The sequence below is a fragment of the Desmodus rotundus genome, chromosome 10, assembly GCF_022682495.2.
Source record: "Desmodus rotundus isolate HL8 chromosome 10, HLdesRot8A.1, whole genome shotgun sequence".
Taxonomy (NCBI): domain Eukaryota; kingdom Metazoa; phylum Chordata; class Mammalia; order Chiroptera; family Phyllostomidae; genus Desmodus; species Desmodus rotundus.
Window position 1 is genome coordinate 51,446,864 of NC_071396.1, and position 27,010 is coordinate 51,473,873.

The 27,010-nt window shown below is 34.4% G+C and overlaps 1 protein-coding gene across 4 annotated transcripts in view; it reads left to right on the forward strand.

Annotated features, from left to right (window-relative positions):
- The window catches only part of ANKHD1 (ankyrin repeat and KH domain containing 1), a 103,013-nt gene that overhangs the window by 31,605 nt on the left and 44,398 nt on the right, over window positions 1-27,010 (forward strand). For 2 of the 4 annotated variants that reach the window (XM_045183835.3, XM_024575035.4), the window contains exons 7-10: window positions 2,078-2,172; window positions 6,509-6,746; window positions 6,981-7,172; window positions 9,055-9,164. In XM_045183835.3, coding sequence (XP_045039770.1) covers window positions 2,078-2,172; window positions 6,509-6,746; window positions 6,981-7,172; window positions 9,055-9,164 — 635 coding nt within the window. Of the gene's footprint in view, window positions 1-2,077; window positions 2,173-6,508; window positions 6,747-6,980; window positions 7,173-9,054; window positions 9,165-17,409; window positions 17,650-27,010 lie in introns of those variants that run through there. The other 2 variants (XM_024575034.4, XM_024575037.4) reach the window with 2 other exon arrangements.

A 27,010-nucleotide genomic window follows, 5' to 3' on the forward strand; every position in this document is an offset into this window, starting at 1 on the left:
AAAGTCCACTTTAGCCTGTATTTCCTGAAGTACAGCTTTGCAGTGTACATTTATTTGTTATTTTAATTCAGATTTACTCAATTAGCTACAAAGTCAGCACAGATTTCGAGGGTTTCCATTCTTTAATGGCTTTTGTTTTACACGATTTTTCCAGCCTTTATTTAAACAATAGTACATACTTATATAATCACACTTGTTAGAGAAAACCTGAAAAACAGAGAATAAAGAAATTTTAAAATGACATGTAATGCTACCATCTAAAGATTTAAAAAGCTTGTAAACAATATTTTAGTGTATTTACTTCCAGTGTGTTTTAAAGTATATTTATAAGCAAATATATATACACACAGGCATACCTCGGAGATATTGCGAGTTCAGTTTCAGAGAGCCTCAGTAAAGCAGTCTCGCAATAAAGCAAGCTGTAATCTTTTTGCAGGTGGAGGGTCTTGCCTTTAATTTGTAAAAAATGCAACATCTGTGATGCGCAATAAGACGAGGTATGCCTGTATTTTTAAATTAAACAATCATACTCTAACACTTTTAATAGTCTGCTTATTTTATTCAGCAGTACATCATGAACATTCTGTCATCTCAGTGTTTTTGTAACACAACATTTGATGGTTACAGAGAATTTCACTATTGCATTTAGTAGTGGATTTGGCTGCAAGACCTAAATTAATAATGATCTGAACAAAAGAGAAGCCTTTTCTCTTTAAACAAGTCCAGGGGTAGGCTGTCTAGGACTAGTATGGCAATTCCATTGTTACCTAGACCTCAGCATTGTGTTTTTCTGCTTCACCACCCTAGTGTGTGGTTTCTGTCCTCAAGGTTACCAAGATGGTAGCTATGGCCCCAGCAATACATATTCTAGAAAGGAGGAAGAGGGTAAGGGCAAAATGGGGAGTGCCTTCCAATTTAGTAAGCTACCTTTAAGAAGTATTCCTAGGAGTTCTGCCTTAAAGCTAGCCCCCACTTACATGTCATTGGCTACACATAGCAACAAGGGAGTCTGGGAAATGTGGTCTTTAATCAGGCAAGTTGCCACTCAGATAAAATCAGAATTCTTTTATTAAGGAACATTGAGAGAATGGATATTGAGTAGGAAACTAGCAGTCTCTGCCAAATACATCAAATGGATGCACCATAATTGCCTATTGTTGGACACATGAATTGTTCCCAGTTTTTCACTATTTTTAAAAACACTGTGATAACATCCTTGTGCAGACATCTTTGCCTAATCTCTGATTATTTCCTTAGGATAAATTCCTGGAAGTGGAATTGCTGGGTCAAAGGGTATGGACATTTTTAAGGCTTTTGATACATATTGCCAAATTGCCTTCTAGAAAGGTTGAACCAATTTACACTCCCACCAGCAGTGTTTGAGAGTGCCCTTTACCCCACCCTACACCCTCACCAACACTGGGTATTATCATTCTTTTTAATATTTGCCATTTTGATAGTAAAAAAATGGTGTATCATTTTAATTTGCATTTGTTTAATAGGAAGGTTTGATGCTTTTTCATCAGTTTCATACTCATTTGCATTTCTTTTTTGAATTACCATTTTATGTCCTTCATCCATTTTTCTACTGGAGTGTTTGTCTTTATTGACTATTAAGACTTTTTCTATATTAAATGTATCAAGAGGGTTAAAATTATTTTGATGGAGTTTTCTTTGCCTGTTCATTGCCACAGTGAGTTTATGGTTGTTATTTTAAAGCTGTTTTTCTGAAAAATGATTCAAACATACTTTACCTGGCATTCTATTTGATTTCAGCGTTTTGATTTGATAGTTTATATAGATTAAATCAAAGAATAAGTATTACTGCTTTTCTTAACTTGAATTATGTGCTTTAGACTAATTCATTCTTTAAAGCCTAGATACCTTGCTGAGAGCCTGCTTGTTATTTTGGATTGGCTTTGTAAAACTGTCATTTATTTATTGAATGCAAAATAAGTTCTCTTAAAATTTTTGTATAGACATCTGAAAGAAAAAGTCCCCATTTTAATACTTATGTGTTAAATTGATACTCATTTCTTTAGAAATATAGTTTTAAAATTTGTGTTCTTTTTTGAAGGCCATTTGGATATGGTTCGCTTTCTACTTGATGCTGGTGCAGATCAAGAGCACAAAACAGATGAGATGCACACCGCCTTAATGGAGGCTTGCATGGTAATTTGAAATCGCACTCACTTGAGATTTTTTTGAGAAGAAGAGGTCATATGTGTTTAAATCTTTAAGGATTATTATATTTTTGGAAAAATACTATGGCAGCAGATTTTGAAAATTTTGTGCAGTAGAGAGGGAAAGGGAAATATATAACATTATGTTTAACTTTTGATAGTAAGTCTTTCAGTGTAGGAAACAGTACAGAAGGCAGTCTTGGCTATGTCATTTTCATCATTTCCATCTCATTGGTACACTTTTATTTATTCCCATTTTTTAAAAAGTATTTATTTACTTTTAGAGAGAGGGGAAGGGAAGGAGAAAGAGAGGGAGAGAAACATTGATGTGAGAGAGAAACATTGATTGGTTGCCTCTGCACTCCAACTGGGAACTAAGCCTGCAACCCAGGAATTGAACCAGTGACCTTTCGCTTTGCAGAATGTCCCCCAACCAACTGAGCCACACTGGCCCAGGGCTAATTTTTTTAATTTGGTAAAATATACAACATAAAATTTATCATCTTACCCATTTTTAAGTGTATAGTCATTGGTACCAAATACATTCATAGTGTTTGCAGCCATCACTACCATCCATCTTCATAACTATTTTCATTTTGTAAAACCAACTCTATGCCTGTTGAGTAACAACTTCCCATTCCCTGCTCCCCCCAGCCAATAGCAGTCACCATTCTACTTTCTATCTATGATTTTGACTACTCTAAGTACCTCACATAAGTGGAATCATACAGTATTTGTCTTTTAGTGATTAGCTTAGTTCACTTAGCATAATGTCCTGAAGGTTCATTCATATTGAAGCATGTGTCAGAATTTCCTTCCCTTTTTAAGGCTGTATACTATTTCATTGTATGTATATACCACATTTTGCTTATCCGTTCATTTATTGATGGACACTTGAGGTTCTTTGCTTTAGTTATTTTGAGTAATGCTGCTGTGAACATAGGTATACAAATATCTGTTCAAGTCCCTGTTTTCAGTTCTTTTGGGTGTATATGTATACCCAGAAGTGAAATTACTTGATCATATGGTAATTCTACTAATTTTTTGGAGGAACCACCACGATACTGTTTTCCACAGTGGTTGTACCATTTTACATTCCCATCAACACTGCACAAGGGTTCCAGTTTCTCCACATCCTCACTAGGCACGGACCCTATTTTCTTTTTATTTTTTTCCATCCTAATGATCATGAGGTGGTATCTCATAATTTTGATTTGCATTTTCCTATGATTAATGTTGTTGAGCATCTTTTCATGTTCTTATTGGTCAATGTATATCTTTGGAGAAATGTCTACTCAGATCCTTTGCCCATTCTCGAATCAGGTTGTTTTTTATTGTTGAGTTTTAGGAGTCTATATTTTGGATGCTAATCCATTATCATATATAAATGTGCAAGTATTTTCTCCTGTTATGTTGGTTGCCTTCTTACTCTGTTAGTGGCCTTTCATGAACCAAAGATTTTAAATTTTTTGACTTTAAATAATTTTTTTATTTTTCAATTACAGTGACATAAAATATATTAGTTTCAGGTATGCAACCCAGTAATTAATCATTATATAATTTACTAAGTTATCATCCCAATAAATCTCGTACCCATCTGACACCATACATAGTTATATTATGTTACAAAGTCTGTCTGTCTCTGGCAATTTTCTTTGTTCTGAGGTCTCATCTAATATTAAAAGCTACTCCTGCTTCCTTTTTATTAATGTTTACCAAATTAATATTTTTATTCTTTTTTTCAAACTTTGAAATGTTTGACGTGCCTGTATCATTATACTGAAGTGAGTTTCTTCTTCATTGGTTTGTTTAGACCATTTGCACTTAAATATAAATGTTGATGTGGTGTTTCAATATTCTGTTCTACATTGAAATTTATTTTTTAGCCATTTTCTCCATTTTTGTCATCTATTTTTTGTAATTTATCATTAGCAGTTATTTTGATGTCCTTTTTTGCTAACTGCTATCTTTGACTCAGTTCTGGGACTATTTTTATTGGTTATTTTATATCTTGATAATTAGTCTCTTTTTCCTGCCTCCTACCTTTTCAGTACTTGTATTATCCAGTCCTCTTTCCGAGACTGTTAACTTTTGTTCTGGCAGGCACATTACCAGTGATCACTCTGATCCTACTGAGGCTTAATTCCAGTTTTACTCTTAATCCTAATTCCTTATTCTTTGATTCTAGACTAAGGGACTCTAGGTTCTTTTCTTCTTTATGACCTTTTATTATCTCATATGATAGCCCAAGATATTCACCAATGTCTTTTTATCATGGCTGAGTCTGAACTTCCAGTGTCCTGCTCTTCCTTTTTAAAAATTTTTTAAAAGATTTAATTTATTTTTAGAGAGGGGGAAGGGAGGGAGAAAGAGAGGGAGAGAAACATTAATGTGTGGTTGCCTCTCTTGCACCCCCTACTGGGCATCTGGCCTGCAACCCAGGCATGTGCCCTGACTGGGAATCGAACCAGCAACCCCCTGGTTTGCAGGCTGGCACTCAGTCCACTGAGCCACACTAGCCAGGGCCCAGTGTCCCACTTTTCAGGAGCCATTCTCTGCTAGCCACCCTGGAGTCTTGTCCTTGATGTGTTTAGCTCAGAAGATGCCCAAGTATCTGAGGGTGATTTTACATAGATTTTTGGGAATCCTTCTCTGTGTCTTCTTTTTCTTAGGTATCCTGCCCACACTCCTCAAGTCCCAAGTATTTTGGTTGCATTGTGTTCTGACTTTGTTTCCTTTGCCCAAAGAGATGTTCACTTTTTGTTTAGGCTCTATTTCCTCTGGCCATGGTTTGAAAGATGCCGAAAAAGTCTACGGCTATACCACTCTGAACGCGCCAGATCTCATCTGAAAGATGCCCAAAAAGCTGGAGTGAATGTAGAGTTCATATCATTGCTCCCTTCTTTCAGTAACCCTAACCCCTAGCTTGGTTACTGTCCGGTGCCTCCCACTGCTTTAATTATTTTTTCTAATTTTTATAGTTATTTATGATAGGAGAGTAAGTCCAATACCATCTACTGTGTTGTGGCTGAGACAGAAGTCTTAGAATTAAAAAAAAAAAAACTAATAATAATATTAGATCTTTAAGAGTAGATTATTTATTTTCCTTTTGGCAAAATTAATATTGTTCATTAATATCAAAAAGTGATTAGTACAGAGTCTCTCTTAATGTATGTACTCAAGATATATTAGCAGAATCCAAAAAGAATCTTCAAAAATTCGAGTAAATTCAAGCAAAACAATTTATTGGGGTCCTTCAGGAGCTAGGCACACTAGTAATTCCTTGATCTGTGAACACTTATAAATCATAATTTTTTTTCAGTTAGAATTGTTTTTTAAACAGCAAGTAACTCAATACAGTAACTTGGTTAAAATATATTTTATTTTACATATATTTGAAGAATTAGTAAAACTTAAATTTTAAGTGAAGTCACTTGTCTTTGGCATTGTGTCAAAAATGATTAAAGCTAGGCTGGTCAATTTAAGTGTGATGAAACTCTTGATGGATGTTGAAATCTGACATTAATTAAAATTTCTTTAATTCTTTAATGAAAGCATTGCCCAACCTTATAAAACCTTGTTTTTGTACTCAGTCTTTACTTTTCATTAGCAATGTGTCGGTCACTTTTAAAGTATTGAACAACACAGTATATCCACAATAAGAGTTAATAAGGTCTACATAAATTTTTTAATTAAAGAATTTGAAACTAACAAAGGGTATTTATGATGATAGAGGTATAGAATGGATACCCTCTATGAGAATGTTTTAGGTAATTGCCTTACTAAGATATTTATTTTTTCGTTTTTGTAAAATTCTTTGCCTCATTGCAACAAGCTAGTTAGTGATGACAAAAAATATAGGGTAGTATCAGTCCATAGGGGTTTACCTTGGTAACATAATCCCTAGTGGTAATGACCTCACAGAATTTGTTGTTATTTTTTGCCAAGTCTTTGTTTCTTAAATAGATCTAACACAGTTTCTACACTGAAACGTGACAGCTAAATTTGAGGATACAGCTATATTTGACCTGGCAGTAGTATAAACATTATTTTGAGGTACTGTCAACTATCGATTGAACAGTTTTTTTGAACTTCAAAGGAGATAGAAATTCAAAATTTTATTTGGAATTGTAACTGTATATCACAAGTATGATTCTTTTGGAAAATTTTGGGCTTGCTCGAAAGTAAGGTAAAATAATTGTAATGGACTTTTGATAAGACAGATCTCAAATTGCTCAGATAGGCATGATAATGTATATGCATCTAAGCTGCATCTTTCTTTCTGTGTTCCCTCAATCTCTTGCTTTACTTCTGAAAATCTGCAGGACGGACATGTAGAGGTAGCACGTTTGCTTTTGGATAGTGGTGCTCAAGTGAACATGCCTGCAGATTCATTCGAGTCTCCGTTGACGCTGGCTGCCTGTGGAGGACATGTGGAATTGGCAGCTCTACTTATTGAAAGGGGAGCAAATCTTGAAGAAGTTAATGATGAAGGATACACTCCGTTGATGGAAGCTGCTCGGGAAGGACATGAGGAGATGGTGGCACTACTTTTAGCACAAGGTAAAGTAGTTTTACTTCTTTAATTAAAAAATAAATGTCTTTTGGATGTTTTATGTCAGTATCAATGAAATTTACTATAACTAAAATTTTTTTGCATCTTTGGTAAATTATCAACACCCTGGAAGGAACCCCAGAAGCAGAGAAGATAGAGATGATTATCATTATTCAGAACAATTAACATCTCTTTCACAAGTCTTTTGTAATTAGTTTCATCTACTTTTTTGTTCTCCCCAGGAGCAAATATAAATGCCCAGACAGAAGAAACCCAAGAAACTGCCCTGACCTTGGCTTGCTGTGGAGGGTTTTCCGAGGTTGCAGACTTCCTGATTAAGGCAGGGGCTGATATAGAACTTGGCTGCTCCACACCTCTAATGGAAGCTTCTCAGGAGGGACACCTGGAGTTGGTTAAATATTTATTGGCTGCTGGTATGTGGCTTTAAAAAATGCCTTTCAGAAAAAGGCTTCTATATTGCTTTCATAACTTCAACAATTAACCTTAACTTTTTCATTTCTACAAAAGTTGAAGGGCAGCTGTGCTGCAATTTAACTGCTCTTGTTAGGCTCCTAAATCTCCAAAAGTGTCATTTTTAAAAAGGTTTCTTATTAATGTTTGTGTAGTGGCCATAGGCTTCTTATTGACGTTCTCTCTCCATTGAATGGTTTTATGGCTTCTGGAAGGGAGAGAGGCTAACTTCTAGTCTCTCTGCTAATAACAGGAGGTGGGGATGACATAATAGAGTTCATAATTGCGTACCTCTAATGTAAAGAAAGTATTTAATGACTTTTGAATCAGTATTCAAATGAGATTCATATAATAACTATTAATCAATATGTTTCTTAAATCTCTTTCAATCTATGGGCTCCGCTTCCAGTTTTTCTTATTCCTTACAAGTTTTGGTTGAAGAAATGGAATGTTTATGTTTTAGGCTTTCTGTAGTATAGATTTTGCTAATTGCATCTCCATGATTTCATTTAACTTGTTTTTCTGACCCTTGGATTTCCTAGAAAGTAGTAGTTAAGTGTAGAGCCTTGATTGAATTAGATACTCTGTGTGTGTGTGTGTGTGTGTGTTTAGTAGACTATGGGTAGTAATTGTTATTTATATTATTTGTTATCTTGAGATAATAAATATCTGATTGTCATTCTTTTTGTAATATTAGCCATTGATGATCATTGCTTAGATCCATTAATTTAGTAGGGGTAGCAAAGTGGTGATATTCTAAATTCTGTTTTTCTTCCTTGTTTATTATCTGGAATAAGTCTAAAGAGAAACTTCCCCTCATGAACTATTTCATTACTCTTAGATGTAAATCATGTGGGAATAGCAGTATAAATGTTTGATTTTTTTTTCACCCTTTATTTATGTTTCCAAAATAATAATGTGATTCCCTAGCATCCTTCAGTAGTGACCAATAAAGTGTTTTGTTTTTTTTTTTAATAACACTATTTTGAACTTTTGGATAAACATATGATAGCTTTCACTTCATCACAGTCCTCATTTTTTATTGATACAAAAATTGTTAGAAGGCAGGGCAATTTGACTCCGTTCGGTCAGTAACATGACACCCTAAATCCTTTTGGTATGATCTCATGGTAGTCTTTGCGGTTTCTTTGCTTTCTGATATGGCAAGGTGTTTCATGCTTATCTTATGCAGCTTCTGCCTCAGTCTTGGAACCAAACGTTTTTCTAAGAAGCCCATATTCTACTTAGTAGGAAGTGGTTCTTAGAGATTGCAGTCTAAGCCAGAAGTACTTTTTCTTCCTGGTATGTCATTGTCTCTGGGCTTTTTTGTTTTTTTAGTTGGTCAGAATTAGGAAATTTTTTTCTTTTGGTAAAATATATCATGAGTTCATGTCAGTACTTCCAACTCAGAACAATAGAGTTTTTACTTAACCTTAACAATCTCTTATATATTTTCTTTCAACCGTGCCAGAAACTTCACTTTTACTAAAGGATTACTTTGATTTTTACCACAATACCCATAGAACTGTCTCAGAACACAATCCAACACTACCACCAATATGATTTCTGAAAACTGATATTTTTTTGTTTTTGTAGCTCTTTCTTAAGGTATATCTTACTGAGGATGTGTAGGTAGATTTTACTGTTTCTTAAAATCATTTTATATAATTCCTTTCGGTGTGGCTAAAAGCATTTTTACAAAGCATATTTAAAGGAAAATTAGGACATTTAAAATACATAGCAATATTTTTATACTTCAAATTTATCAGTTTCACCAAATTGCAACATTGAACTATTTAATATAATTTATAATTCTCAAAGTGTATGATTTTATTTGTTTTCTAGGTGCTAATGTTCATGCTACAACAGCAACAGGAGACACGGCTCTAACCTACGCTTGTGAGAATGGGCATACGGATGTTGCCGATGTTTTGCTTCAAGCAGGAGCTGATTTAGTAAGATATTTTTGTGTTAATTCTCATTCATTTTTAACATTTAGAAAAAGCTAGTAGAGATCTATAGTTGCATGCTTTGTTTTGAAAAGGATTGGCTATTCTAGTTTTATTGCATTCATTAATTGTATTTAAAAATACTTAGTTTTTAATAGCATTTTATTTCCTGGGTAAGATAATTAGTTTGTTTCTTCTTTTCACCCCAGTCCTGACTGGCATATTCAATAATGTGTTTACAGAATAGAATAACCTGTCAAATCAGTTTGAGTGATTTTTGTTTGTTTGTTCCTCTAATCAAAGTTTAAAAGCAAATCTACTATCATCTTCTTAACATTATTAAAGCATTCTATTATTTTTCTGGGTTTTTTTTTTTTTTTTTTAGCATTTTCTACTTTGGCTTTTCACAGTTTCAAATTAGATGGTAGATTCGTATTTGTAATATTCTTTACAGCTATGGAAATTGTAAATCATATCCCACTTAAAGGTTTATGCTTCTTGCTGAAATGTGTGCTTTGATTCATTTTTATTTTGTGAGGGTACTTTAAACTGTTTTCTAGAGTTTCTCACAGAATTCCCTTATATATTTCATAAAAATTTATGAGACATGTTATAATGAATCAAGTTTATTATTAGTTTTAGCTTTTTGGAAAACACTGTGCAAGCATTGCATTTTAAACCATTTATACTAACAGACATTCTGAAATAGATACCTGAGATTGTTGGAAAGTAATTATTGACTAAGGTAAATGTATAGTATAATTATGCCATTTATTATTATTTCTACTAGTACTAAATATTATAACAGCATTAATTCTTATTAATTAGGATTTTCCCCATCAGTACACTTTCTGAGGTGTACTTTTTTTTTTAAATTAATTAATTTATTTTTATTCAGTTACCATTGTCTGCATTTTCTCCCCTTCCCTCCACTCCACCCCAGCCAGTCCCACCTCCCTCCCCCACCTCCACCCTCCCCCTCTGAGGTGTACTTTTTTATTTAAGAATTATGACAGATATTATAAGTAGAGCTCAGTCTTCTGCCTTCTTTCTATATCTTTTTCATTTTTAGAGTTGCTTTGGATCATCTATAAAAATTAAGAATTTGAGTATTTCAGCACTTGGAATAAAGAAACAGGGTGGAGTATAAAAGCTGAGATGCTCTAAACAAATTTAATACTCACAGCTTCCAAATTCGTATCTGAATTCTCTTTCTTCTTCCATTTTTCAACAGCAAAGTCACCTTCTCAACCTGTTTGTTGAGAACTTTCCTGAAAATATTAAATAGGAGAAGGAGGAATTATCTATAAAATATGGTCTAATGTATAGCAAAATCTTACTGATTTTGACTGAATTAGAAATCTATTATGGAATATTTTCAAATGTTTTATTTATATAGTCTTCTGAAATTAGGTAGTATTTGTGATTAGAGTTCTTTAGAAGAATTGCATTAAGCGAACAAATAGAAAGATTTGAATTTTCCATATTATATTCAAAATATAAGATTTAAAAATTGGCTCAGATAAATAGATATCTTAATTAAATACAAAGGTAATACTGTTATTTTAATATAAGTGTTAATATTTATTTTTATATTTTGCAATCTATCTATGCATTTATATTTACATATAATTATAATGTTTTCTATTTTTCCAGTGTGTTTTTTCATAATCTTCATATTATTATATAGTCTATGTTTATAACTCTTGCATAATATTCCATCAAATTAATGAACCATAATCATTCACTTATTATTGAACTTTTGACTTGCTTTTCATTTTTCAGTTATACTGTTAGATTTAATAACTTCATTTGCATAACTCTTTTTTTCTCCTTTTGAATCATTAGATTGATTTTAAAAATATATTGCCTAGTCCGTGCTTTTGCATCCTGCAGAAGACATTTCAGTTTTAATACTATTTCTTTTCCTAATTACATATTCTTTGTAGAAGATGTAGAAAGTATGGGAAAGTGTAGTACGTTTGGTATTCAAAACTATAAATAAACTTTGTAGTCAAAGGCTTTACTGGAAAGCGAAGGAGAGGAAAAAAGAGCTAGTGAAATACAAGAAGTAAGTAAAGCAGGCCTATCAGTCCTTGAATCCTGAGAAAAATGATTAGTAATTGTTCTTAACTGGGCATGACAAGGCATTAGCATCTTTCTTGTCCTTCATTCTTTGTTGCCACCTCCCAGGATCTGTTTTGCTATAACAGTTTCCTCCAGTGGTTTGCAGGTGGAAAACTCTCCACTCGCATTGTATGGAGTGGAGAGGTAGTCCATTCCTGGCATTTCATAGGTGTGTTCTTGATATCTAGGTTTGCTAGTTCTTTAAGTTAAATAGATGGTTTTGTGGACTGGTTGAGAGTTTTCATTTCTGAGAACTGTTTTTATACTCAGTTTTAAATAAGGAAGTACAAAAAAAACTTTGACGCACAATTGAGACCAACCCTCAACCCTCATTTTAAAGTTTAACTTTTGCCATAATTCAAGGTTTTGGTACTATAATTTTTTTTAAAGGAGCTTAAAAACTGTTTCCCATTCTTTAAAATATTCTGCCCCAGACTTAGTTAAGATATTAATTATGGTTTAAAAAAACATTTAATGCAACAACTTGGTTTTCTTGTTTCCTGAGATGAAATTAAGTTTTAGGGCTTTTCATTCTAAATATGTAGTAGGTATAATTGATAACTTAGTTTTAAATGAAATGTAGAGAGTTTCTTATTTATTGCTTTTAAAAGAAATTATAGCCAGAACAAATGGCATACTGGGGCATTTGCAGGTAGATTCTTGAAATAGGTACATTTAAAATATTTATAGATAGTTCCAGTTAAAAGCACACTGAATATCCACCATATTTAGAGATTATGGATTGATATGTAGCTTATCTAACTTTTTAATAATTGCATAAGTTTGAATAATCCATTATTTAAAATCTCTGGGCTGGTTTGGTTGGGTTTTTTTTTAATCCTCACCTGAGGACGTGCTTATTAATTTTAGAGGGAGAAGGGAAGGAGAAAGGGAGGGAGAAAAAGATTGACGTGAGTGGGAAACATTGATTGGTTGCCTCTTGCCCTTGCCCCCAGCTGGGGACCCAACCTGCAACCCAGGTATGTGCCCTGAAGGGGGCTGGAACCAGACCAACGACACTTCAGTTTACAGGATAACACTCCTGAGCCACATGGACTCTTAAATAGGCCACTTAAAATGTTCTCTTTGAAAATCAATAATTAAATTAAAAATGGTCCATTGATTCCAGAGATTTTAAAAAGTTCTCCCTATTTAGCATTCAGAATCATTTTAACTACTCTCTGTAAGCACTGAGCTTACTCTATAAGCAGAGGAACCCTGAACAAATGACCTAATTCATATCTTCTTGCTATTTGCATCTCTTGTTACCACCATAGTGGGAATCATGCATTGAAGTAAGTAGTATTCCTTATGTTTTTTTCTCTCCATAGCATCTTTGTTTATTGGGCTCAGGTGTGTTTTTAAGTATTTGGTATGATTATAGGTATGGTATAATGGAAACCCATTGTAAGGAAGTTTGTATTAAAACCTATTAGCATTCTCTAGTACTTACAATCCCTAAGAAATATTTAGAAAAAAACAAACTGTCTTTGGAAACTGCTTAATCTTATTTCTCTGAGGAATAACTTTGGCTTTGCTGGGTGTCCTTATTAGGCAAGTCACTTAAATTCTTATAGGCTTCTTTTGGGTTTTTTTTTTTTTCCTACTCTTTATCCTTTTATTTTTTCTATGAGGGGTTTGGACCTAATGATCTTTCATGACCTAGCCTAAGAAATCTAATTTTATGATTTCTAAAGAACAAGTTAACCAACTCTTTGGTTAGATGGACTAGATGTTCTTGAGTGCCTTGTTAGCCCAAGAATGTGTAAAGTGCTATAAGATCATCTAAGAAAATGAATTTTTAAGATAGAAATCATTATTACTAATAATGGCGATAAGTGTTATATAAGTTACTTTATCTTTTAAAGTCGATATATCTTAAATGACCCAATCATTTTTTGGAGGTTATTTATAATTAATTAGCATATTTCACATATTATAAAATATTTCATGGATTATTTTAATAGGTAAAAGTTATTACTCCCTAAAATGCACAGTTAATTTAGTAAGGCTACCCCAGTAAAGAATAATCTGACATTATAATGCTAAATCATTATCTCTTCCACCATAAGTCTTTTTAGTATCAATATTTTATCCTACTTAAATATTGTCAAAAAGTAGGAAGATTTTTCTCAAAATGGATTTTTGTTTTAAGTAAACTATTTCCTCTTCCCTTGTGGAATACTAAGTTAGTCAAGAATATGGTCTCTCTGGTTATCTTATTTGATTATAAATTTATTCTTTTTCTGCAAGTAAAGTTTATTTCAGGTAGCAGAAGAAACTTGTGTTACATCATCTTTCTTTCATGTTCTATGTCTTGAGTTTTCAAAATTTCCTTCGTTTAGGATTGTTTTTTTCAGCTTTGACTTTCAAGTATACATCACTGAAAAACAAGGAATTTAGAATACCATTTTACTTTAAGATGTTTGCCACCTTGAAGATAGGGGTGGAAGAGGAAGAGGATACCCAGGGATGTGAGATAGAACGTCGTTTCTTTATGCTTATAATGAAGCTGCTTTAGATATTAGAAAACACATGGAACCCACTTAAAGAAGTGTGGTAGGCCCACAGTGTTGCTGATTATGGAGTGTTTTTACATAGAGAGAGAGAAACGTCAGTTTGTTATGCATTCATTGGTTGTCTTCTGTGTGTGCCCTGACGGGGGGTTGAACCCACAACGTTGGCATATTGGGATGACACTCTAACCAACTGAGCTAGGAGGCCAGGGAGTCTTTGCTTTATTGATTAATAGTTGATCCTGTCAATTAGTTATTTTCCTCATTATTGTGACTAAATTTTTGTTTAACAAAACCTTAAAATTACTTGAAAAGTACATGTTTTTGAAATTTATAAATAGATAATACCTTTACACGGTTCAAAACTCACAAAGTATAAAAATGTTCCGTGGACACCCAGTTTCTATCTCTGTTGGCAATTAATGTTTTTAATTTCTTAAATTGTTCCAGAGATATTTTATGTATGTATGATGAAAAGTCACATATACTGAAAGAAACATTCTTATCAGTGTTTAATTCTTCATATAATTTCTTACTGAAATAGAATTTTCGTTTTTATTATACTGATTTTCTCTGTAGTGTTGACCATAGCTTTTAAGGATTTATTATTTTTAATGTTTTAATAAAAATTGAAACACTTTTGCACCAATGAGGAAAGTGGGCCCATGGAATATGTCGCAGTGGTCTATCACTGCTTTTCTTCCCTAACCCTAAAGTAAGCTCTTTGACCCTTACTGCTTTCGTCGCATTGTATTCCACCAGCCAAATGAACTTTTGGGGAGCATTTTCTTAGAATAATTGAGCTAATGGAAACATTAGCACCCCCTATTCTTATTCCTGGAATTTATTTTCTTAAAATGAGATTTGATATGGACTTCCCTAATAAGAGAAAAAAATTTGAAGGATCATTTTGATATTTGTATTAAATCTTATGAAATAGGAATGTGGACCAGGTCCTCTTTTATAAGATTGTCTTTTTAACTTAAGCAATATGTTGTAGTTCTTCTGGACGTTTCTATACACCCAAGTATTTGTATCTTCTGTGTGTGTGGGCTATATGTCTTTTTTTATATGAGTGGATTTGTTACCACAAAATACCACACATACTCCTGCAACGTTTTCCTTATTAATAATATTTTTCAGTGTCAGTTCCTATGGATTTCTCATTCCTTTTCATAGTTATTTATTCCTTAAGTAGTTGTTCATAAACATTTGAGTTATTAGGGTTAATATTACAAATGGTGCTACACTAAATATTACTAAGAACATTTACATCTTTTCTGCTTTTGCGAATACATCTATAAGGGATAAGTTCCTAGCAGTGAAGTTTTGGTTATCAAAGGGCGCACGTGTAAAGTTTTGATAGCTGCTGCCGGATTGGTCAAAAATGCTAACCCAGTCTATATTTCTATTAATAATTGAGACTTCCTAATTCCCAGCATTCTCATTAACATGAATTAAATTGATTTATATATCTACCTACCTACCTACCTGCTTCCTTCTTTCCTTCCTTCTTGTCTTACCTTCTTTCTTTCCTTCTTTCTTGATGGTTTAATTTCCTAATCCTTGATCATAGGCCAGTGTTTGTTTTAACTAAAAATTCTCCCTGTGTTCAAGTAGCCCTAGGAGCTGCTCATTAATTGCTCCCAAAGCTTTGGTAAACTATAAAACACATGTTGTATATAAAGTTGCTTTCTGGAAGAATATTCAGGCATTTACAAATGCAAATTTTAAAAAATCAAATATTCAGACAATATCTATTGACTTCATTCTGAAAGAGGAGATTAAATGTATCTTCCACCATTTTATTTTTTACATTACTATGGTTTTATAACTTTGACATTCCATTTTATGACACTATTTCTGCCAGTTGTTTAACCTTAGCTGTAAATTTCGGTGGAGTCTGTGTTTACTAGTCTTTCATATCATGTAGCTTCTTAATCCTTGAGTGCCTCAATTGACTCACCTTTTGGCTAGCTGATACTGGTATATTGATTTGAATTTACTCCTCTCCCCTGGGGGGAGGGCGGGAAAGAGTTTTCATGTGCTTTCGTTGTTGAGATTACTGTATGTTGTATTTATAAATGAATATCACCATATATAAAATTATTGAATTACTTGTTTTATCCCCTCAAAATTCTAAGACTCCATTCTCTGTCTTGCGGTATTGAGTATTGCCAAAACCTAGTAGACTCTTCCCCATTATATGTAAGTAATTTCCTGTTTCTGCCTGGATTATCGTAAAACTCTTTCATTATACTTAAACCTCTGTGATTTCACCAGGATGTACCTTGGTGTTTATTATAGTTTATTAGTTTTACCTGGAAAATAGTGAGTGCTTTTTAACTAAAGATTTTGCTGCTGCTCCTCCTCTTCTTCTATCTCCTCCTCCCGTTTTCTTTCATTACATCCCTGAATACTTCTTTTTCTATTCTGTTTTCATCCATGATACTTGTTATCCTTAGTTTGGATCTTCCCTATAATTCTTTTTCTTTCTCTTCTTCCTCTGCATTGTTTCTCTCTTAAACTCATCTTCCAGGTCACTATTTTTTCTGTATACTTGTTGCTTCTAGTATGGTTTTCATGGTTTTATTATTACTTAGTTTCTTCTCTTCCAACTCACTTTCTAATCTCCTCTTGCTGTTATATCACTTTTTTCAGCTATTTAAAGAATTTATGTTCTCTTTCATTTATTTGAAAGTGTAGGGCAATATTTGACCTAAATTTTATTGTTTCCATTTTTATAAGAACTTAATAGGCTCTGTGTTGGATATTTTTTGCTTATTATTCATATTTGAATGAGGCTTGCTATTTGTTGAAAATCATATAGGGGTGGCGTAGGGAGAGGAAGTCAGGTTCTTCAAATCGTGTGGTTGTCTCAAAATACTTTCTTGCCAAATCTCTACTATAGGAGCATGCATCCCCTTAGAGTAAGCATATCTCCCAGGTAGGAGGCAGGAGTGACTTAGAATAAAGACTTCTCTAGGCTACATTTTCATTTGGTGACTTAGTTGACTCTGGCCTGTGACTGCAAAGCTTATTACTGTTTTCTCACTTAGATCTTCAAGCACTCTCTCTGTGTCAGGAGTCTAGACCTAGAGAAAATACAGATACTCTGTCTCTCAGCTTCTTTGTAGGTTCCCGTTTTAGTTGAAAAGTGTGAGCACTAAGTACATTTGTAATGGGGGGGCTACATAACTATATAATTATCTTACAATATTTTCCTTACTTTTTCTCCCAACTTGTGATATCTCCAAATCTTTTAATTTTATTCTTTGGTTAGATGTGAAAACATACTGTTCTGGATTCTGTGGCTTTAGTTGTGTTTGGAGACAAAGGCATGAATTCAAATAATTCAGCAGCATTATATCTGCATTTGTTAAGCTTTATATTGAAGTTATATTGGTAGAGAACACATTATCACACCCTTTAAAAAATAGTGCTCTGCTCCTGAGGTTAGTGGTCTCTACAGATGAGAATCTTTTTGGTTGAAGATCCCGAGTTTAACAAAGCCCAGCATCTGAAGTACCAGTCACAAGGTCTTCATGGCCAAATGTGACTTTCATTTTTGGAATAAGATCCGTGAGTTCTTCTTTTTCCTTTCACAGGACAAGCAGGAGGACACGAAGACTATTTTGGAGGGCATAGATCCGGCCAAGCATCAGGTGAGGGTGGCCTTTGATGCTTGTAAGCTACTACGTGAGGACTAGATGTTGTAGGTAACCAGAGTTCTGGAGATCTGAATTCCAGCCACGAAGTTCCAGGCCCCTGATGTGTGAAAGAGGAAATCCTCTTCAAATGAGAAAAATTATGAAGTTTAAATAAAAAGAGATTTACATTACTAGTAATTTGCTTCCTTAGTATTCTTTTAATGTGATATTCCTAAAAAATCTTGTAGGTGAAAATAGATTTTCTTATTCAGATAGTTCTTTTGTATTCTCCCTTATTGGGAGTTTTAAGAAACCCCAGAGAAAAAAATCTCAATTATAAAGTCCTCTACATTCAACTATGTTTATCAAAAAAATATGAAACTTAGATTTAGGGTGACATGTTGTATTTTTTACATATAATCCTGAGATAAACAAAAAAATTAGTTACATTTTTTACTATATTGTTCATTCCCTAATTTATATAAACTTAAATTTTTTTTCTTAAAATTATCTCCTGTTACCTCATTCTGAAATTGGTTTTTAAGAAGGTGAATACTTGTTCATAGGCAACCATTTCTTTTCTTTCAAAAATTGTGTGGAATTTGTGCCTGATGGTTCTAAAAGTCAAGCAAAGTTAATATCCATTGTAATCCAGAGAGATTTGTTTAAACTCAGGAGCAGTGCCTAATTTATATAAATTACAAATAAATTGGGATTGGATCACAATTAACCTAGGTCACCTAAAATAAATATTTCAGTATCAAGCCACTCTTAATTATAATGCTTATTAAAATATCTTCATTAATGGCTTATTGAATAAGCAGTTATATTCTAATTTGAACAAAAAAAATTTATTTCACAAAATATTATGTGAAAATGTGAACTTTTACTCAGTTTGTGTAGTATCTCAGGCTCCTATCTAGAATACAAAGCTCAGTGTTACTTCAGATAAGGTATTTTTTTTGTCTTCCTGGATTTGTTAAAGGTAGTGTGATTATAAATCTCTCTCTCTAGCTGTCAGTCTCAAAACTTGGGATAGTTTTTATTATTTTTTAAAATTTAATCTTTATTGGTTTTTTTTCCAGTACCATTTAGTCAAATCCCTTATATACACACCCCTTCCCCCAGCAGCCACCACGTTGTTGTCCATATCCACAAGTCCTTTTGCCTGTTGCTCAGTCTCTCCACCCCTAACCCCACCTGCACTGGCTGTCATCTGCTCTCCCATCTATGAGTCTGTCTCTGTTTTGCTTGTTAGTTCAGTTTGTTAGATTCCACATTAGTGAAATGATATGGTGTTTGTCTTTCCCTGACTGGCTTATTTCACTTAGCATAATGTCCTCCAGGTCCATACATACATACTGTTGCAAAAGGTAAACTTTTCTTCTTTTTTATGGCCCAGTAGAATTCCATTATGTAAATGGCCCATAGTTGTTTTATCCTCTCATCTATTGATGGACACTTGGGCTGCTTCCCTATCTTGGCAATTGTAAACAGTGCTACAATGAACATAGGGGTGCTTATGTTCTTTCCAATTAGTGTTTTGGGTTCTTTCAGATATATTCCCAGAAGTGGGATCACTAGGTCAAAAGGCAGTTCCATTTTTAATTTTTTTAGGTATCTCCATACTGCTTTCCACAGTGGCCACACCAGGCTGCATTCCCACCAACAGTGCAGAAAGGTTCCCCTTTCTCTACACCCTCGCCAGCACTTGTTGTTTGTTGTTTCTTTGAGCCATACCAGAGATTTTGCTGCCTATGTTTTCTTCTAGGGTTTTTATGGTTTGGGGTCAAACATTTAAGTCTTTGGTCCATTTTGAATTTATTCTTGTATATGGTATAAGAAAGTGGCCTAGTTTCATTTTTCTGCACGATCTGTCCAATTTGCCCAACACCATTTATTGTATAAACTGTCTTTAACCCACTTTATGTGTTTGCTTCCTCTGTCGAATATTAATTGACTATAAAGGTGTGGGTTTATTTCTGGGCTCTCTTTCTTGTTCTATTGATCTATGTGTCTGTTTTTATGCCAGTACCAGGCTGGTTTGATTACTATGGCCGTATATTATAGTTTGATGTTAGGCAGCGTGATTCCTCCAACTTTGTTCTCCTTTCTCAGAATCACTGTTGCTATGTGGGGCCTTTGGTGGTTGCATATAAATTTTTTAAATATTGGTTCTAGTTCTGTGAAATATGTCATTGGAATCTTGATAGGGTTGGCATTGAATCTATAGATTGCTTTGGGTAGTATGAACATTTTAATGATGTTAATTCTTCCTATACATGAACATGGTACGTGCTTCTGCTCATTTGTATCATCTTTTTCTTTCTTTGGTGTCTTATAATTCTCTAAGTACAGGCCTTTACATCCTTGGTTAGGTTTATCCCTAGGTATTTTATTCTTTTTTGTAGCAGTTGTGAATGGGATTATTTTCTTAATTTCCCTTTCTGTTAGTTGGTTATTGGCATATAAAAATGCAACTGCTTTCTGGATGTTAATTTTGTATTCTGTTACTTTGCTGAATTCATTTATCAATTCTAAGTTTCTTCGTGGAATCTTAGGGGTCCTCTATGTACAGTATCATGTCATCTGCAAATAAAGACAGTTTTACTTCTTCCTTTCAAATGTGATTCCCTTTTATTTCTTCTTTTTGTCTGATTGCTGTGGCTAGGACTTCCAGTACTGTGTTGAATAAGAGAGGTGAAAGCAAACATCCCTGTCTAGTTCCCAATCTTAAGAGGAATGCTTGTACTTCTTGCCCTTTGAGTGTAATGCTGGCAGTGGGTTTGTCATATATGGCCTTTATTATGTTTAGGTAATATAAATGTTCCCTCTATTCCCACTTTGCTGAGTTTTGATCATAAATGCGTGTTGGATTTTATCAAAAGCTTTTCTGCATCTGTTGATATGATCATATGGTTTTTATCCTTCATTTTGTTTATGCAGTGGATCGATCACATTTGTTGATTTGTAAGAGTTACACACTAACCTTGCATTCCCAGAATAAGTCCCACTTGATCATGGTGTGTGATCTTTTTGATGCATTGATGTATTCAGGTTGCTAATATTCTGGTGAGGATTTTAGCATCTATATTCATCAGGGATATTGGCCTATAACTTTCCTTTTGTGTAGTGTCCTTATCCATTTTGAAATAAGGATAATGCTGGCCATGGAAAAATGAGCTTGGGAGCCTTCCGTCCTCTAGAATTTTATGAAATAGCTTCAGAAGGAGAGGTGTTAGCTCTTCTTGGAATGTTTGGTAAAATTTACCTGTGAAGCCATCTGGTCTCGGATGTTTGTTTGTTAGGAATTTTTTGATTACTGCTTCAGTTTCATTAGGTACAATCTGTCTATTCAGAGTCTCTGATTCTTTCTGATGTATTTTTGGAAGATTGTATGTTTCTAGGAATTTACCCATTTCATCCAGGTTGTCGGCATATAATTATTCATAATATTTTCTTATAGTCCTTTGTATTTCTTTGGTGTCAGTTGTTATTTATCCTCTTTCATTTCTGATTTTATTTATTTGGGTCCTTTCTCTTTTTTTCTTGATGAGTCTGGTTAAAGTTTGTCAATCTTGTTTATCTTTTCAAAGAACCAGCTCTTGGGATTCATTGATCTTTTGTATTGTTTTTTAAGACTCTATTTCATTTATTTCTGCTCTGATCTTTACTATGTCTTTCCTTCTACTCACTTTGGGCTTTGTTCGTTGTCTTTTCAAGTTTCCTTAAGTGTGACGTTAGATTGTTTGAGCTTTTTCTTGTTTTTTTTTTGAGATAGGCTTGTAATGCTGTGAATTTCCCTCTTAGGATTGCTTTCTCAGTGTCCCACAGATTTTGGATTGTTGTGTTCTCATTTTCATTTGTTTCAGGGTATCTTTTGATTTCTTCCTTGATCTCGTTGTTGACCCATTCATTGTTTAATAACATGTTATTTAGCTCCCATGTCTTTGCATGTTTTTTAGTGTTCTTCTTGTGATTGATATCTAGTTTCAAAGCATTGTGGTCAGAGAAGATGCTCAATATGATTTCAGTCTTCTTAAATTTATTGAGATTTGTTTTGTGTTCTAACATGTAGTCTATCCTAGAAAATGTTCCATGTGCACTTGAGAAGTGTGTATATTCTGCTGCTTTGGGGTGAAATGCTCTGAAAATATCAATTAAATTCCATTTGATCTAGTATGTTGTTCAAGGCCATTGTCTCCTTTTTTATTTTCTGCCTGGAAGATCTATCCATTGAAGTCAATGGGGTGTTAAAATCCCCAACTATGACTATATTTCTCTCAATTTCTCCTTTTATGTCCAGAAGCTATACTAACTTCCTCCCAGGACCAATCTGGAATTACAACAAAATTGTAGAATGCTGGAGAGACGCATTATAACCAAGGGCAGACAGAAGAAACCACTTCACCACAAGACTGTGAGGTGGTGCAGAGGAGGTTCAAGAGGGCTGGCTAGTCTCTCACAGGGAGCTGCTGAAGTTCGGGAGGGGTAGTTCGGTGGCCAGAGGGTTGCCCCTGAGAAGTGTGTGGTCTAAATCCCAAGCTGGCTTCCCCTGCCTATAGCACCAGAGCTGGAAAGGAGCCCAGATAATAGCCAGCTGTGAAAAGCAGCAGGATTTCTGTCTGTCAGGGAGAGACAGCTGGAGATACAAAGGGCCAATGCACAGGATTTCGCTTGTAGCCACTTACCCTGGGCTCCGGCAGAGGGAGGGAAAAGTGGACTGGAGACACTTGAGGAGAGTCTAGGGGTGGCTCTGGGGAGAAAACTGAAGGAACAGCTATCAGGATCTCTGTACTGAGTCATTTCTCATACTATAGAAGCCATCTTTCTCTGGCAAAGCTCTCCTTTCTAGTGGCATCAGCCTGAGGGGAAGCAATATCCTTGCCCACAGTAATTACTCTGCCTCCCGCCCTCCACCCCCATGGTGCTTAAGCCAGACAGCTGATTACAGCTTGATTATATTAACAACTGATCATGTAACCTAAGGCAGAAGATACAAAGAAACAGACCCCAAATGGAAGAACACGAAAATTCTCTAGGAGAACTAGATGAAATGGAGGCAAATAATTTATCAGATAGAGAGTTCAGAGTAATGATTATAAGGATACTCAGCAGCATGAGAAAAAATGCATAGAAACCATAAAATAGGACCAGTCAGAAATAAAGAATGCAATATCTGAGATAAATAATCTCACTTGAAGGAATAAACAGTAGGATAGATGAAGCAGAGGATAGAATCAGTGTTTTGGAAGAGAAGGTAGAAAAAAATACCCAGGCAGAGCAGCAAAAAGAAAAATGAATTAAGAGAAATGAGAGCTAAGAAGCATTTTGGACAACATGAAGTGTAACAAAATCCACATCATGGGATTACCAGAAGGAGAAGAGAGCAAGCAAGGGATCGAGAACCTAGTTGAAGAAATAATGACTGAAAACTTACCTAATCTGGTAAAGGAAAAATTCACACAAGTCCAGGAAGCCCAGAGAGTCCCAACCAAGTTGGACCCAAAGAGGCCTACAGCGACACACATCATAATTAAAATGACAAAGCTTAAAGACAAGGAGAGAATCCTAAAAGCCACAAGAGAAAAGCAGGCAGTTATCTACAAGAGAACACCAATTAGACTGGTATCTGATTACTCAACAGAAACATTTCAGGCCAGAAGGGAGTGGTGTGAAATATTCATGGTGATGAATAGCAAGGACCTACAACCAAGGCTACTTTACTCAGCAAGGCTATCATTTAAAATCGAGGGAGAAATAAGGAGCTTCCCAGACCAGAAAAAGCTAATGGAGCGTGTTCACACCAAACCAGTACTGCAGCAAATGTTAAAGGGCTTGCTTTAAGAAGAAAAAGATGAGAAAGGAAGAAAAAAAATCAGAGGTAAACAGTCTAACAATGAAATGGCACTACATATGTATCTATCAATAACCACCTTAAATGTAAATAGCTTAAATGCTCCAATCAAAAGACATAGGGTAGCTGAATGGGTAAGAAAACAAGACCCATATATATGCAGCCTCCAAGAGACCCATCTCAAATCAAAAGATACACACAGACTAAAAGTAAAGGGTTGGAAAAAGATATTTCATGCAAATGGGAAAAAAAAAGCTGAGGTTAGTACTACTTATATCCGACAAAATAGACTTTAAAACCAAGGTCATAGTAAGAGACAAAAAATGGACACTTCATAATGATAAAAGGAACAATCCAAAAAGAGAATATAACCCTAGTGAACATTTATGCACCTAACATAGGAGCACCTAAGTATGTAAAGCAAATCGTGATGGGATACCTTTTAAAATGAGGTTTTCAACCCCACTTTTAGAGGTTCAGATTCAGCAGATTTGAAATGGGAGTCTGCATTCTAGCTGATATCCCAGGAGATTCTGATGACCCCCTCCATATCCCACACTTGGAGACATTGCTAGAGTCTATACAAATTATTCTGCATCATTGTAGACTTCTGTTCTTTTTCCATCTTTGCTTTATGATTAGTCATTTTTCCTTCATCCAAACTGAATAAGCTTGGTTTTTCTTTGTTACTTGTGATATTTAGAAACTAAGCTAAGCAAAAAAAACCCTAGAAGAGTGCCTCTTAGTCTCTTTTCCATCTCAATTCTCCCAAGGGATATGAACCTCATCAGTAACAGTAGATCACTAAATTAATGACGAATGTACAGTGGTAGGTTGGGAGAATGTACCCTGCAAGGTAGAATATCAGAATCCTCACAGGGGTGTCCAGCCTCTGGCCTGTGGCCTGATGACTATGAATGCGGCCCAACACAAAATTATAAATTTACTTAAAACCTTTTTTTTTTTGTTCATCAGTTTTTGTTAGTGTTTGTGTATTTAATGTGTGGCCCAAGACAACTCTTCTTCCACTGTGAAGAAGAAAAATACTGTTTCAAAGGGTAAAATTTTCCATCCATACTGTCAGAAAGGGTAAAATTTTCTTTTTTATGGCTGGATGGTATTCCCTTGTGTGAATGTCCCGTAGTTGTTTCATGCACTCGTCTGTTAATGCACACTTGGGCTGCTTAGAGAAAGTGTTAAACTACACAGTAAGTTTATAACCTGGGAAAATAATTTTCTGTGTTTATGTATATCCTGAAATTTTATTGATCCTGAGCAAATATTGGCTGTACTAATAAGTGTAACATTCATAAGTAATATATACAAATTTGATTCCTAGTTTAAAAGGATTTAATGGTCAGATATTTTGGTACGAATAGTACATGTTGTGGAATATACATTATTAATTTTAGGACATGAAATATTACAAGTACATTATAAAGTTGTAGCATTATTTTACCAGCCATTTTCTCAAACATAATTATATAGTTCAAAACCAAAGGAATGAATTTTTATAGGGAGGAAAATAAAATTGACAGTTTTCAGACTGTTCATTTCAGAAATTTCATGAGTATGTTGAAATTTGAAATTTGGTTTGATCTTGGGACAGCGTTTTCTGATTTCTTATCTTTTATCAGCTAATATTTTAAATATACAGAACTAACAATTACCATTACCAGTACTTTAAAAGTTTATTCTAAACCAGGACTTTCAAAGTCTTTTGTCTTTGAGATCTAGTCATGTTGATGGATGTCACTGCAAGGCTTAAGAGAGAAAGAAAAAGGAAAAGTGACATTAGTATTGCCCACCCATGCTTTAGTAATAATGTACATAATGCAGATAATGAAAGTCTTACTCTAGGTTTAGCATTAGTCTTCCTGTTACATTAACTTTTCTTTCTCTTATTTACTTAGTAGAAAATTAAAACTTCAAACCTCAGTATTATGAGAGGGAAGATTTAAGAGGTCAGTTATGCTTAGGTTCCTTCTTGGTAAATAGTAGTTAAGCCCCTCATTGTTTTTTATGTTAGGTTTATAATGGTAAGTAAAAACGGATGCAGTTGCTGTTCTCAGGGAGCCTACATTTTAGTGGCAGAGACATGTTAGCCAAATAGTTATACAAGCTAATATATGATTGGAACTTTTGAAGGAGTGGTTCATAGAGCTGTAAGTCAATAATAAAAAGAGTGATCTAGTTAAAAAGTTTAGGGATGTCTTCCTTGAGGATGTAACACTTGACTTGATATGAAGGCTGAAAAAGAGCTGACAGACAAGTACTATGGGGAAGAAACCACAGCTTGCACCAAAAGGCCCTGAGGCAGGAAGGGAAATAACAGGTTGCTAAAGAGTGATTTATTTCCAGTGTGGTGTTGGTTGTAATGATAATTCAGAAATAAGTCAGATGGCCCTGACTGGTGTAGTAGCTCAGTGGATTGAGCACAGTCTGGGAACCAAAGGGTTATCGGTTTGATTCCCAGTCAGGGAACGTGCCAGGGTTTCAGGCCAGGTCCCTGGTGGGGGCAACATGAGAAGCAACCACACATAGATCTTTCTCTCCCTCTCCTTCTCCCTCCCTTCCCTTCTCTCTAAAAAATAAATAAATAAAATCTTAAAAAAAAAAAAAGAAAGAAAGAAGTCAGATGAAAAACTGGACAAACAACTTGCTGGGTCTTTCTGAGTAAGATCTTTACGGGGTATATTCTGTTCTGTTTAAAGTAAATTACCAGAATCTTAGATTTACTTACATTTGACTATAAATTCAAATCCATTCTGTTGTAAACCAGATTATGTTGGTATTATCTATAGTTATTCATTCTTCCATACCTTAGAGTTAATAAAGGTTGCTGTCTAATCAACATACAGAGTGGGGTAAAAATAGATTTACATGGAAAATAATACAACTAATAAATAATAGTACAAGAATAAACTGCTTCATGTATTCACAACTGTAAGCCTGCTTTTATAAACAAAAGTCAAAGTATAAACTGATTTTTATAGGAGGTTGAAAGATTTGACACCATCAAGATTTTTAAGAATCTCTTTTAGAATGCAATTCCTGTCACTGCGGGCTAGTACAACGTTTCCATTGACTTGACAGTCTAGTCTTATTTCTCATTGTTAGTTTACCTTAGTTGTAGATCAGATGTAGTTGTGTAAACAGATTAAATTATGTCCTTTTGGCAGAGCACATAAATTTTAAATTGACTATGTGGTAGCTAAAGGATTCTCAGTTAATTAGAACAGAGCTGAAATAAAACCTGACTTAATCACTGTTCTTTATCAAGTATTTCTTAGTCACAAAAGAAGACCAGAACAACAGAAATTACTGTGTTTACATGCCTAGTGAAAGCGCTAGTTACCGTGAAAGTAGAGTGGCATTTGTAGTATAGTGGCACCCTTGTAGTGGCATTTGATATTCGCATGGTTGGAAGCTGTTTAATTGTTCATTCCTCTTGCTGGAAACTTCCTAGAAAGAAGAACAATGTTTATGCTATTATAAAATTGTTTCTTTGGCCTTTGATATTCAAATATTTAATTTCTACTCTTAAGAAATATCTCTGCTCATTGGTATATTTTTTGTTCTCCTTTTTACTTTACTCCTGAAATGCCGTAGTGTTTTTCTTCAGGGATTGGTTTGTATCCTGTGATAGAGTTCTTATTGGCTTCTGATAGAAGATCACGATCTTTCTAATAACCTCACAAT